Here is a 15,100-nt window from a genome sequence, read left to right as displayed (position 1 = left end):
GGATATGCAACTTGCTCCAGGTCACATGGCCAGTCAAGAGGTCGTGCCAAGTTTGAACACTGGTGGCCTGGCTACCGAGCTGTGCTCCAGATGCCTGGGCTGGACCTCAGTCCTTCCAACACACCAGGGCTGCCTCAAGTGACAGCTGGCTTCAGCTGACATTGTCTTGTCCACCTCCACCCCTCCCCACCCAACACTCTCAGTTTGGCATCCTAGCACCATCCTGCCTTAGCTCTTCCACCCGCAGGCCCTGCAAGCCTCCACGTGTGCAACTCTGCAGCCCAGAGCCTTGGAGGTAGAGAGGCACGCCCAGCCTCATCACCTTTTAATCTTTGTGCTGAGAGAAGGGTATGATTAGTTACATTTTGCAGGCAAAAACAGGGAGGCTCAGACGAGTGGGGTGATTAGGTTAGCATCACCCAGAGGGGAGGCAAGTGCCTCAAACCCTGGACCGTCTGACTCCCACCTAGGGGATGACAAAGGGCCCCCCAGACCTCCGCATGCTTACTCCTGCCTGGCAGCCAGGGGTACCTCTTAAAGATGGAATTCCAGTTGTGGCCCTCCTGTGGCTTCCTTGTGCTCAACAATAAAGGCCAGCTCTTTGCCTAGCAGCCACACTGACCACCTCCCCATCCCTAGCTGCTCTAGGTTTCCTCCAGCCTCCCAGCCGTCGTTCCTGCTGTGTCCTTTGCCTGGAACAACTCTCTCCAGGCTCTCCCCATGCTTATTTTTAATTCCTACCCACGTTTCAGGTCTCAGCTGAACATCCAACATCTTGGCCCCCAACACCAGGGCAGACCCCCATTCTGTGTTCTCATCTCTCTGTGCATTTAAAAATGTGTGTGTGTGTGTGTGTGTATATATATATGTGTGTATATATACATGCGTGGTAAAATGTATATAGCATAAAATTTGCCATTTTAATCATTTTTAAGTGAACAGTTCAGTATACCCACATTAAAGCACATTCATGTTATGGAACCATCACCACCATTCATCTCCAGAACATTTTTTCATCTTCCCCAACTGAAACTTTGTACCCGTTAAACACCAACTCCCCATTTTCCACTCCTCCAGCCACTGACAACCCCATGCCACTTTCTGTCTTTATGAATTTGACCATTCTAGGTACCCCATATAAGTGGAATCATTCAGTATTTGTCCTTCTGTGACCAGCTTAGTTCACTTAACATAACGTCAAAGAACTTGTTGTAGCATGTGTCAGAGTCTCCTTCCTTTTTAAGGTGGAACAATGTTCTCTTGTAAGATAATCCCCATGCACTTTTGCAACACCACTTGTCCTCCAGTGTGGTATGCCTGGTTACTGTCCGTCTCTGCCACAGACTGTGAGCTCCAGGAGACAGGACCTTATCACTCACGCTCCCTGCTGAACCCCCAGAGAACACCGCCCGCTACGCTGAAGGTGCTCACTGCGGATACGCGCAGTGAATGAATGAATCCTCTGAGTGTCTCCAGGGCCCTCCCTTCCACCCTCTGCTCTTGCTCTGCCTGGGTGGCTTGAGCAAACCTGTCCTCTGCGGTGACCTCCAGGCCCCACTTCAGCGCAGACCCATGCTTTCTATCCTGGGCCCCAGACCCGCGAGTGCACCCCAGATCCTGGACTTTCCCAGACCCACGCATCTGAACCTGCGCTCACCCTCCTGCCCCCCCTTTTCCAGGTAGGGCTCCACTAGTGCCTCAGTCACCCAGGCCAGAGACCAGGCATCCTCCTGAGCTTCCCCACCTTGCCCCCCACAACCAACCAGGTCCTATGCCTGGCCTGACCAGCCCACTTCTCAAGGGTCTGTCCCCAATGCTTCCTCCCTGAAGCCTCCGCCCCCGTGGTGACTTCTCCTCCCTCACCTGACCTCAGTGGCCTTGGCCTCCTCTTTTGCTACCCCTCTTCCCAGCAGTCAGACAGATTTTGTAAAGCGTGAGTGAGGCTGCAAATCACCCCTGCTCAAAGCCTCTTAGTAGTCTCCAGGGCCCTTGGTAGAGTCTAAACCCTCCTCCTGGTATTGAGGGCCCCGACCACATGAGCTCTGCTGGCTCCCTCGGTGTCACCACAGGACGGACCCCTTGTGCTCTGTGCTGGCCACATGGACCCCTGAAAGTGCCAGGCCTCTCCTCACTCGACTTTGCACATGCTGTTCTTGCTGCTGAGAAGACCGGGCAGGAGGAAGCCAGCACCTCCTCCAGCGAAGATTCCTTGACCCCATGCCTCCTAGGTACCCCCTTCCCTGCCGGTGCCTTGAGAGCCCATATACTCAACTATGTCCCCAGCAGGACTGTCAGCTCCTGTGGCACAGGCTTATCTCTTATTCATCCCTGTGTTTCCTGCACCTGGAACAGGGCCTGGCACAAAGCAGGTGCTAACATTTAATTCCATTCAACCAATACTTTTCCAGTCAATGAATAAAGTGAAGGCGGGGTGGGGGGGGGGGGGGCGGGGGCACCAGAGGGGGTTCACAGATCTAAGTTCAGACCCAGGGCTGTCAGGGGAGGTGGAAGGACGGTAGGAGAAGGGAGCATCTGCCCTGGGGTACCCTGGTCTGGCCTCATTAAGGCCCCTCCCACATTCTCTCCTGCCCTGGAGGGGGCTTCCTCCATGGAGGGGTGGGATGCCCCAGGGTCATTCCTCTCTAACCTCACTCCCCTGCCCACAAAATGGGTTTGTTCCCCCATGTCTGACAGCCACCTAGACTCAGTGGCTTCTCTCAGGGACCCAGGCCAGCCTCCAGCCTCACCTGCATCAGGGTGCGCAGTGACTCCACATACGACTGCTCTGTGTCCAGCAGGGTCATGGTCACATGCTTCCGCATGTCCTGGGGGAAGAGAAGGCAAAGGGTGAGCAGTGCGCTGGTCCTCTCACACCCACCACCTGCAGTCACACGGGCCCGGAGAGCCCATCCACAGCCTCTCCCCAGTCTTCAAGGCCTGTCCTCCCCTCAGAGCACCCTGGATCCCCACTTTGCCAGGTCTGTGCTCACGTGCTCCCCCTGTAGGGAGTGCCTCCCTCTGCAACTCAAATGCTTGCCTGTCCAGACTGTACCCTTCAACCCTTGTCCCTCTGCTCCCATCCCCATGGCTACTGGCAGATCTGGAGATCTCCTGTTTACTTCTTGACTCCCCTGTTGGGCTCCTGAAAAGGACTCAAAAAAAAAAAAGTCAATAACCTCACATTAGTGAAGATCAATGCCTCCAGGCCACCCCCCACTCCAGCTGGCAACTCTGAAAACCCCACCTTCAGGCTCAGCACTGTGGGGTCAGACCATACCTTAGGCTTCACACCATTCCAGAAAGTCAAAACTGTCACCTCCTGCTACAAATGAAAAAAGGTGGCCCAGAGAGGTAAATTCAGTGCTGAATGTCATGCAGCAAGGCAGGAGCAGGGCTCAGTCACTCAGACTAGGCTGGATCCCAGTTCACTCAGTAAGAGGGTAACTGAGCCTTACTCCACACCAGGCACTATTCTAAGCATTGTGCATCATTTTATCCTTCCGACCACCCTGTGAGGTACATGCGATTATTCTTCCCATTTTAAGGATAAGGAAAAGGAGATCCAGGCACCGATATCGCCATCCTGAGGCTCTGATGATCTGCATTATGGAGTCCCTAAGGGGTCACCCAGACTCTGCACCCACACACTTCAGGGACAAGGTGCATATCCCTGACAGGGCAGCCCCTATTCTGTGGGAAGGTTTTGCTGAAAGTCAGTCTAGGGATGCCCTCTCTGCATTCCACCCCCTGGGACTCAGCTTATCTACTGCCCCATGCAGTTTCTATGCCTCTGGCCCACTCTTCCTCCAGGAAGCCTTCCCAGATGGCGCAGCCTCCAACAGATTCCCTTCTCAGTCAAGGACTCCACTCTCAGTCTCCTCCAAGTCCCTGGAGTGGTCCTGAGCAAGGTCCCTAACTCCTCTGGGCCCCAGATCTCTGGGACTTATTCTCCCCTCTCCACTCTCCGTCCCAGTCCTCAGCTCGGGCTCCAGCCATCAAGGCCTGCTAGTCCGCATGGATGCTCTTTGCATGTGGCAATGCCATGGTGGACTGTCCATGTCTGTGGCATCTCTCTAGTCCCCCCCCACCCCGGGAGCCCCTCAGGGGAGGGACTCAACCAGTGGAGTTGCCCTGGTCACTACTGTGCCCAGGGTCTACGTCTGCCGAGTGGGCCCGGGTGCCGGGCCTGTCCAGCCTGCCTGATCCGGCCACTGCTCATCCCCCTGCTCGTGGACACCTTAGGTACCCCCACCCTCTGACCCAGGGCCTCAGGCCTATACTGCAATGAGGCATACTTAGAAAAGTGGTCTCCTACGCTAGGAACTCAGGGGTGGGGGTGTGAGTGATGCCCCCTTGGGGGAGGGGAAGAGGCTGGCTTGCCCGCTTCCCCACAGCCCTGTGCTCTGATGGGTGAGAAGGCACTGGACTCCGCCTCAGAGCCCCAGCTACAGCCAGACCATCTATCCTCAGTGCCTCTGAGGGCTTTAAAAAACCAGGGCAGCTTCCAGCAGGAGGCAGCACCAGCTAGGCCCACCCTAGGACGGAGAGCTTGGGAGAGCATCAAGGGCCAGAAGGGCCTCCCAAGGAAAGGCCCAGAAGCCCAATCTCCTGCAGGGACATCTCAGCACTTCACACCTATGGCCTCATTTCAGCCTCATACTGATAGCTTTATGACAGGACTTATCATCTCCACTTCACAGCTGAGGAAGTCAAGTCAGAGAAGTGACTTGACTTGTCCGAGGTTACACGGCTTGGTGACTGGCAGTCCAGGGACCAGTCTCTTCAGCCACCTCAAGCTGAGTGTTAGGGCCCAAGAACCTGGAGTTCTCACTCAGACTAACCAGCCAGCCATGGGCCACAGGGTCCTCAGCCTGGCCCTTACCTTGGGTGGTCATCCAATCCCCTGGGCTTCCACATTCTCCTCAAGGAAATGGAACAAATAATACCTCCCTCCCCATGCTAGGAAAGCATGGAGCTGCAGAGCAGGGCAGCTCTCTCCACACACCGGGTCTTCAAGGCCCATACGCACTCTGCCTCAGCAAGGCTTTTTATCTATATCTGTCTCCCTGCTGGACAGGGAGCTCCCTGACGGTAGGACCAGGCCAGGCTCAGCCCTGGGTGACACAGCCACCCTCCCCCACCCACCTCCCCAGCCCAACCCTGCCAGGCCCAGCAGTGAGGGTCACGGACAGGGAGGCCTCCTGAGGGAGGCAGGGCTCGGGTTGGGCCCAGTGGCCCAGGGCTGGGGTAACTCATGCAGGGAGGCTGACACTGCAACAGCCGCCTTTCCCAGCCTCCTCCCTGCTTAAAAGCACAGCGGGTTGTCACTCAGCTGTCAGGTAGAGGTACAGAAAACAAGGCCATCTCCCTGTCACTGCTTCCAGCAGCCCCTTACGCACGTGCCCAGACACGGGTGTGAGTGTATGTGGGGGTGGGGGCGCCAGGGGAAGCAGGAGACAGGCAATGCAGCTGTCAACCCGATCAGCAGGCCCACCTGTTCTGGGCGGGACAATCCTGTCGGCCTAGCCTCCTCCAGAGCCTCTCACCCCTCAACAGCCCCATCCGCAGACCTTCACTACCTGGGGCACTGAAGGGGGAGGGGGACCTGGGGCCAAAGGGACACAGCAGGAAGACAGAAGGGGGGCTCTCCCACCAGTATAACTGGGACATCATGACCCAAAGCCCGAGACTCCTATATATGTGGCATGAAGACAGAGACACGTGTACACAAAGAGAAGCTGTAAAGACCAGACACCCCGCAAAGAGACAAAAATGCAGCCAAGTCACCCGGCTGAGAACCAGGTCCTTCAGTCCAGAGACTTGAGGGGGTGGAGAGCGATACACACAATACAGCGCAGGGAGGAGGACGAAACCACAGCCCCCACTGGAGCCCAGGAGAGCAGAATAATCGGAGTCCAGCCCCCGAGAGACACACAAAGGCACCCAGGGAGCCTGCGGAAGCCTCCCCCGCCCCCACAGGGGCACACACACTGAGCCAGGAATGGGGACACCACCACGGTGACCCCAGCATGACACCCCCCAGGCCCAGCGAGTCCAGTGGCAGGGAGGGGATGGCAAGGGGGGAAGAGGGCAAAATTGGCTACCTTCGACCCCCAGCACAAATATTCATCTGGGGATTGCCTCAGGCCTGAGATGGAGGCTGGAAAAACCTCCTCTCCCTGAGCCTATGGACCCAAGATACCCCTGGTGTCAGCCTCTGCCTCCACGTTGACCTAAAGCACACGCTCAGTGCCACTAGGCCTTGCCAGGTCTGGGTCTCAGGGTACAGGCCTCCCACCCCAGCTGAACTGGCCAGCCCTTCTGCAATCCCAAGTTTGCATTCTGGTGGTACTAAATCTCAGGGTCCTGCCAGCCACACCACCCCTGCCAAGGCTTCTCACACGTCTTCAATCTCCCTGCCCCCATCACTGGTCACTGAGCCCCCAGCCCCACGGCCAGGCGGCTGGTGTGCCGGATCCAAGTTTCCGACCCTGGGCCCCAGCATCTGCCCATGCCTCCCCCAGTCCTGGATCGCCTGAGCTCTAAGCCTTGGCCCAGGTCCCTCGCTGCCCCTCCCCCTCCCCGTACCTGGGCCTCCCCGGGCTCCTCAGGGTCAGCGCTGCTGCTCCCCCCGGCGGGCTCCCCGGAGGCGGCGACCGGGCCCAGATCGCGCATGTCTTCCAGCGCGATGGTGAACTGGGCCAGGGTCTTCACCATCTGTAGCATGCGGCCGGCCCGCCGCCGGGGCGGGGGCGCCGGGGTGGTGGGGGTCGACGGGCCCCCTCCCTCCCACCGACGCTCCCTCCGGGGGCTCAGCCGGGCCGCGGCGGCGGTCCCGCGGTATCAGTTCCAGCGTCGATCTGATGGCGGCGGCCGGGCCCGCGGCGGCGCTGTTGCCTCCTCCGCTCAGCTAGTGCGCCCGGCGAGCCCCGCGCGTGGCGCCGCTGGCGGCGCGGAGGGCGGGGGGGGGGGGGGGGGGGAGTCCCCCGCCCCCGGGCCACCCCCCCCCTTTACGCGGCCCCATCTCCCCAAACACGCCAAGGGCGCCCGACCTCGCCGTCGCCGCTCCGCCGGCCACACAGTAGCGTCAGCTCACGTACCCATCTCCCTCTGAGGACACAAGTCCGCGCACATCCATGGACAAAGGCGAGTACCCTCGGCGACACGCACTTTTTGCCCACACCTGTACGCACGAAGGCACAGGCAGGGGCATGCAAATACCTACACAGAACAGGCCCACATACGTGGATACCTGCCCTCGGTCCTCGATTAGTAAACACGCGTGAGTCAGAGCCAAGGGCACACACACAACACAGTCGCATACAGACCTGAGCCCTGACGCACATGAAACCGACCCAGTGCTGCACACAGGGACACGTGCTTCCGTGTTCACACAACTATAACCAGGCAAACATAGGCACAGAGATTTAGGGATGTGCGCACATACACATCCCTGGAAACTGCAGGGGCAGAGCACTTGGACCACGGAGGGAGGGCTACCAGGGGAAGGGCCCACCCTGAGTCATCCTACTCCCACCCCACACAGTTGACCTGTGTCCTGTGCTTGAGACAGTCCCAGAGGTTTCCAGTCTTATCCCTCTCCACCCCATTCTACTATCCCCCATGTGGAGAGGCTCAGGGATTTACACCACCACCCTCTCCCGCAACACCACCACCAGACGGTGCTCCAGAATGTCTCCTGGCAGGGTCCTCAGGACCTGTTTCTCAAATCTCAGGTGATGCTCAAACCTATTCCAGACTTAATCATGAGGGAGGCAGGCTGAGTTTGGTTTTGCACCAGCTTCTATTCTCAACAGGGGGCTCTGATGCACCTTGCAGCTGACAGGGGGGAACTCATACTTCCCTCGTGTACTGAGGGCTCCCACACTCACCAAACCCCCAACTGACTCCCTCCCCAAACCGGCTTTCCCCCAGGGGTTTCCTGCACGGTGGAGACCTTCTGAGCCAGTCAACAAGCTAGTCCCAGCTTCCCCTCACTTGATATCCCCCTCCCCTGCCACTTCTGTTCTAACTCCTGGGAACAGACCAGGGCCTTGGCCCAAGTCTTTTCCCTCTCCTACCGGTGCTTTTTCTTTTCCTTTAAGACTAAGTGCAAACATCACCTCAGCGAAGCCCTCCCTAATCCTCAGATTAGGTCAGGTGCACCTGCTCTGTGCTTTCAAAGAGCCTCAGTTTTTCTTAACCGGGTATCACAGTTGGTAATCATACATTTGAGCCATTGCTAGGCTGATGCTCATCTCTTCCCAGGAGACTGTGGGTTCCCTGAGCGCAGGGTCCATGTCCCTTTTGTAAACCACAGCACTCTGCACGGAGATGCTGGCTAATGACAGTAACTCCAATAACTCTTCCTCCTCCCTTCTCCCCACACACCCAGCAGTCACCACCCGAGAGGCAAACCAGCCCAAGTAGGTCCCTGCTCATGAAACTTCCCTGGCATCCTCAAGGCACAGGATCAACCCTTCCTGCTGGCCCTGGCAGCCTCCTATCCAGTTCTGCCCCACTGCCCCCCCCCCCACCCCGTTCAGCCCTCAACCAAGATGAGTCCACATCCCACACCCCCTGGCCAGCAGGACATTTTCAGAGAGTCCCAAATATCCAACACTAAAATTTTAACTCCCCAACAATCCCCAAGCCAACAATTAAAACAGGTATAGGGAATTCCAAGAGAGTAGCAAGAGAAAACCGGTGTGACCTGTACCTGGCAGGGGCTCCCAGAGCAGTGAGCACTACACAGACGGGAGGCGGGATGCTCCCAGAGCCTGCATTAGGGGGCGGAGCCTGACACCTGATGGGTGCTGGCTACGTTTGTGCTGCGCAAATGAGAGAACAATTGGCGAACACACTTGTTCCTCCTGGGTCGCGTGAGGGCCCCGCCCAGAGTCACTCGAGAGCCAGTCTACTGAAAGAAAGAATTCATGCAGGCAAGAGTGTGTTCTCTGCATGAACTCCCTTCCTGGTCCTTCTATAGCAGTGGTTCTCAACGTGGGTCCCTGTGCAACTCCTGGGAATGTGTTAGAAATGCACATTCTCAGCTTGCCTGATACCACCCTACCGGCAAGGGGCCCAGCAACCTGTGTCCTGGCAGCACAGAGCCGTCAAGCCAAGAGCCTGCCTGGCCACCACACCCACGGAGCGGGTCCTTGCCCAGCCCCTCCTGCCGCACAGATGCGGACGTGAGGGTCTTCCAGGAGGGCAGCCAGCCCACTTCCGCCGCTGGTCTGGACTGCGGGATCCAGTGAGTGCCCCCCACCCCCCACCTCTCGCCCTGTGAATGGGATGAACTGTGGACTTCCCTGCGGGGTGGGGCCGGCTCCTCCTCCTCCTCTTCCTCGGCTCACATACTGCGGGAGGGTTCCAAACAGCCAGACCCGCTGACTGAGTGACGATCTGAGCGAGGAGGATGGACACCCGTCCAAACAGCCAGGTCCCAACGATAATCTGACACGAGCACACGGGCTGATGGTCTGAAGGCCTCACCCCAGGCCGACTGCTTGATCATTATAGCTACTTAACCCACATTTGGCTTTCTCTCAGAACACCTCCCCTATCTGACCCCCTCCCCAGCTATATGACATGGGCCTTATTTCCTCTAAATGGTTGGGAGGCAGTGCATAGCTTGGGCTTGTTAGTGAGGTGCGCTCATTCCCTCACTCACTCCAGCGGACCAGGTCCTACAGAGATGAATCCATTCTGGCTGGCACCCAGGAGCTCCCAGACAACACGCAGGGTTCAGCAGAGGGAGTCTCCTCTGCCTGGGGAACTGGGGGGGGAGGTGTTCAGGGTGGGCTTCCTGGAGGAGGTGGGGTTTGAGCAAGGTCCCAAGGTCAAGAGATCCAGAGGCATGTGCATGCCCAGAAGGAAGAGTTCACCAAAGCTCCCTGTCCTGGAGAAGGCGGAGGGGCCTGGTGCTGAAGGCATTGCTTGCTGCTGCTGCTTCATTAAAGATAGCTAATTAGATCCAAGCCCATTGCCGTGGCAACACAGGGGCTGGTGGGGGTGGGGAAATGAAAGGAAGCTGAGAGAAGGAACAGGAGTGCATGGCTGCTGAATCAGGGTGTCCAGGGATCACCCCCACAACAGCACAGGTATCAGGGCCCCTCAGGGTCAGGTCAGCTGGGGTGGCGGCTGGAGACACCCCTGGGCAAGTCTGGTTCTGGTGTTGTTCCTCTCAGCTCCCATTTCAGGCACTGATTTCCTTTAGGGTATCTGCAGTTGTTTAGACTGAAGCTGGTTCAGAATAGTTTTTTTTTTTTTAAGTGTATAAGGTAGTTGGTAAAGGCCCAGCTAGCCCTCCTCTTCATACCCTAAACCCCACCACACCCCATATACCACTCTCCCCACCAAATGGCTCCCCTCCCCCTCCTCAGTCAGGGGAAGGTGAGAGGCAGGGATAGAACCCCACCCCAGGAGGCCAGCTAGGCGCCCCCTGCCAGCCCCGGGGAACACCAATCCTCGAGACCCCCACCTAGTCTGCTGACAACTTTCCCATCTCTGAGGGAAGCCTAACAACTTGCCTAACTGCCTGCCTCTGGACACACTCCCACCCTGAGCCCCACCAAGACTGCCTGCAAGACCACTTGGCCACTTGGGGCCACTTGGGACCAGTGATGAAAAAGGACATATGGATGAACAAATGGATGGATAATGAATAATGGCTGAATAAATGAAAGGATGGATTGATGATGGATGAATAAATAAACGGATGGAAGAACAGAATGATAAATCAATGAAAATGAACATAAATGGATACACAGACACATGGTGCAATGGACGAGAAGTTGAGTTTTTATTCATTTGTTGATTAGTTTAACAAATATTTATTGACTGCCTTCTAGGTACCAAGCACTGTGCTGGGGACTGAAAGGTAAGAAAAGAGGTCTGTGCCCTGCTGGGCACCACTGTCTATGTGGGAAGACGAGTTGAAAAAGAAATGACAAGTACAATGCAGGTTCAGCGGCAGCAGGGCTCAGCGGCCTCCTGCAGGATGGGGAGGGCTCTCCAGCCTGCCACATGTGCACAGCTCTAATATATTTGCCAGAAGAGTGTCTGGGCCCCAGAGCTGCCCAATCAGAACACTGGGAATGCCATAATCTTAGAACCCTCAGCATCACTAATGCTATTTGAACACTTTTCAGGTGCCGGGCACCCCACCATTGCTTTCCAAGCCCTGGCTCCTTCAATCCCCACAGCAGCCCTACATCAAGGGCTTTGATACTGTTACTCCCCCATTTTACAAACAAGGAAACTGAGGCTCACGGAGGTCATCTAATTGGTAAGGGGTGGAGCCCTGGTGGCTGCCTCCAGGCCCCATGCTCTTAAACCACCACCTCCCCTGGGGAGAGCCCCCTCTCCACCTCCCCTCAGATTCCCCTGGCTCCCTGGTGCCCTGGTTGCCTGAATTGCCTTTCTCTAGCCTCATCTGTACTGAGACAGTGACATAAACATATTCTCCTGACCCAGGACGGATTTGGTAGAAAACAAAATGCTGTCCACAGGCAATGCTGGGATCACGGAGGATCTTCTTCCCTGGGAACTGAGCCCTGGCTAATGGCCCAGATGGACTGTCTGCGTTCCACCGATGTCCACAGGCATGAAGTTAGTACTGGATGTTCCCAACCTAATGGGCTATCCACTTCACGGTGGCTGCTGCCCTCCTCAAGTCCTCAGGTTCCATCAATGAGATGAAAGTTCCAAAAGAGGGACTTCTGGGTACAGCAATTAAGAGGGCAGACTGTGGAGCTAAAGAGCTTGGGCTCAAATCCTGGCTCTACCACTTACTGGTGATGTGACCTTGAGCAAGACACTTCCCCACCCGGGGCCTCAGTCTCTCCATCCGTTTTTTTGTTTTTTGTTTTTTTAATTTACTTATTTATTGGCTGTGTTGGGTCTTTGTTGCTGAGTGCGGGCTATCTGTAGTTGCAGAGAGCCGGGGCTACTCTTCATTGTGGTGTGCGGGCTTCTTATTGCAGTGGTTTCTCTTGTTGTGGAACACGGGTTCTAAGTGTGCAGGCTTCAGTAGTTGCGGCATGTGGGCTCAGTAGTTGTGGCTTGCAGGCTCTAGAGCGCAGGCTCAGTAGTTGTGGTGCATGGGCTTAGTAGCTCCGTGGCATGTGGGATCTTTCTGGACCAGGGCTCGAACCCGTGTCCCCTTCACTGGCAGGCAGATTCTTTTTTTTTCTTTGTATTAATTAATTAATTAATTTATTTTATTGGCTGTGTTGGGTCTTTGTTGCTGTGCATGGGCTTTACTTGCGGTGAGTGGGGGCTACTCTTCATTGTGGTGCGCAGGCTCCTCATTGCCGTGGCTTCTCTTGTTGAGGAGCATGGGCTCCTCATTGCCGTGGCTTCCCTTGTTACAGAGCATGGGCTCTAGGCACGTGAGCTTCAGTAGTTGCAGCACATGGGCTCAGCAGTTGTGGCTCACAGGCTCTAAAGCGCAGGCTCAGCAGTTGTGGCGCATGGGCTTAGTTGCTCCTTGGCATGTGGGATCTTCCTGGAGCAGGGATCGAACCCATGTCCCCTGCATTGGCAGGCAGATTCTTAACCACTGCACCATCAAGGAAGCCCAGCAGGCAGATTCTTAACCACTGCGCCACCAGGGAAGCCCACATCTGTTGATTGACTGACTCACTCTGTGACTTTAGCCAAGTTGCTCCCCACTCTGGGATTCAGTTTTCCCCTTTGTAAACAAAAGATCGAGGAGGGAAGGTGCAGGTGGACTCTAAATTCCCCACCAGCCTCCCTGAGGGAAGTGGGTAAGTAAGGTCATGCCCAGAGATGGGGGGTGGACAGCCTGACCTTCCTCCCTGATTTCAGGCATCAGGATCCAGCCTTCTGGCTTGAGTGACAAAGCTGGAGCTCTAGGAACTGCACTTCCTCCAGACACCCACAGGTGGCAGCAGAGGCCCACATGGCAGGGGCTGTGGTGCATGTGGTTTGAATTTAGCTTCAGTCTTGTTTCATGTGGGTTTTTTCCCTTTCTTCTTCTCTGCCCTCCCACAACCACGCCCCCTCCTTAATTTCAAGAAGATACAGCTGGATCTTCCAACCTGGGAAGGAAGAGTCTCAACATCATGGACAATGGCCAGAAGCAGGAGGTGGGGGTTAGTGGGCAGGTGGACAGACAGACTCCAACAGATGTGGAAAACATCTCCTGAAGAGGTCGTAAACTCTGAATTTACTCATCTCCAGGGCCCAAGAGGTTGGGACTGTCATTCCCATTTCACAGGCAGAGAAACCAAAACCCACATCTTCTCGGTCCCACATCTGAGTGGTAATGTGTGTGTATGGCAGGGAGTGAGGAGGGATGGACAGGAATACCATTGGGAGTCTGATGACGCCTTGAAGTAGGATTTGCTAAATCTGGCAACCCTAGCTCCCAGGAAATGCACCCACCCACCCCTGTGCACAGTACTGCTCACAATAGTGGTCTGGCCCCTGGTCCCAGCCCTGGCTCAGAACTGTGGATGAGGTCAGCTTCCAGAGCCCTCCCATACCAGCTCTAAAAATTATTTCATTCAAAATGTCTAAACCTTGCTCAGCATAGAACACTGCACAGGGAATCAGGCCCCTATGGTCTGGGTCCAACACCACCATCTTCCAGCTGTTTTAAACATCCCTGCCCCTCAGCCTTGGTTTTCTCACTTCAAACGTGAGGGTGAGGGCTTCCTAGGTGGCGCAGTGGTTAAGAATCCGCCTGCCAACGCAGGGGACATGGGTTCGATCCCTGCTCCAGGAAGATCCCACATGCCAAGGAGCAACTAAGCCTGTGCGCCACAACTATTGGGCCTGCGCTTTAGAGCCTGTGAGCCACAACTACTGAGCCCATGTGCTGCAACTACTGAAGCCCACGTGCCTAGAGCCAGTGCTCCGCAACAAGAGAAGCCACGGCAATGAGGAGCCTGCGCACCACAACGAAGAGTAGCCCCCACTCACCGCAACTAAAGAAAGCCTGCGCACAGCAAAAAGAGACCCAACACAGCCAATAAAATAAATAAAAATAAATAAATTTAATAAAAAAACAAAGTGAGGGTGAGCCTCTATTGCACATTAGGTGCTCTGCAAAGAAGGGCTCCCTTCCCTCACCTCCACCCGTTCTCCAGCACGCAGGGAGGCTGGGGTGAGGGATCGTGGGAAAGGAAGTTATCCAGTGCCTGTTTCCAGCTCCTCCTGTTCCCTCCCTCCTTCCCTCAAACCCAGGCACAGTGGGGGGGGGGGGGTCCATTTGTGTGTTGTCGGGGTGGGATGGGGTGTCCTGCCTCTAGAGCGGAAGATGACTCACTGGGCTGTGAGCCAGGCACCCTGGGAAAGGGCAGGCCAGCCTCAAGCCAGAGCCCTAGGGAGCCAGGAGGCAGGGAGGAGGGGGCAGGGCTTGCCTGAGCTGTAGATATAATCCTGGGGGCTCTCAAAGCTCTGCAGCCAAAAGAGGCCATCTTCCCCACCTACCACAGTGCCAGAAATTCTACTCGGACCAACGAAGGCCTAGGTAAGCTTGAGGAGTTATCAGCTCCTACAAACCTACTAATCTGACTTCTGTTCTAGGCATGGATGGCTGCTGGAACAACGCAGAGGTGCTCCCTTCCCTCTGGAGCTCACAGACTTCAGTATCCATGCCTAGAAAAGAACTCGCCTATAGTAAGTAAAATACGTATCTGTGAATTAGTGGATGAATGAAGCAAGTATGTAAGGAATGTGCACACCAAGTTTAGAATGTCCATGTTCAATCCTCCTTTGAAGGAGAGAGCCAGAGAAGGGGCTGTTCCTTCCCATTTTACACATGGGCACTGAGGCCCGGAGAGGAAAGTGTCTCCTGACTCCCAGGGTAGCAGGCAGTCAGCTGAGGCTAGAACCAGGCCCTTGGGGCTCTGCTACCACAGCTTGTCCAAAGGGGCCTAACCAGCCGGGAGGCATTATGGTCCCCACCTCCCTTGCCCCTACTCTATTCCAGGACCCAGGTGACACTCCCAGGAAGGGAGCAAGTTCCGTCTACCAGTCACTCTGCCCCTAGAGTGAGCCCTGGTGACCCTGACCCAACCCAGAGCCCAGGGAAGCCCCTCCCATCACACCAGACAAGCCTAAG

The 15,100-nt window shown here is 56.1% G+C and overlaps 1 protein-coding gene across 2 annotated transcripts in view; it reads right to left on the bottom strand.

Annotated features, from left to right (window-relative positions):
* ARHGEF17 (Rho guanine nucleotide exchange factor 17) overlaps positions 1 to 15,100 on the bottom strand; it is a 57,640-nt gene that overhangs the window by 18,575 nt on the left and 23,965 nt on the right. For both annotated transcript variants that reach the window (XR_009055441.1, XM_057748607.1), the window contains exon 2: positions 2,748 to 2,825. Coding sequence is in view for 1 of the 2 variants with exons in the window: in XM_057748607.1 (XP_057604590.1) it covers positions 2,748 to 2,825 (78 nt within the window). In the remaining variant the exon portion in view is untranslated. The remainder of the gene's footprint in view (positions 1 to 2,747; positions 2,826 to 15,100) is intronic.

Source organism: Hippopotamus amphibius, chromosome 9 (assembly GCF_030028045.1).
Source record: "Hippopotamus amphibius kiboko isolate mHipAmp2 chromosome 9, mHipAmp2.hap2, whole genome shotgun sequence".
NCBI lineage: Eukaryota > Metazoa > Chordata > Mammalia > Artiodactyla > Hippopotamidae > Hippopotamus > Hippopotamus amphibius.
This window is presented reverse-complemented; position numbering and strand designations above follow the sequence as displayed.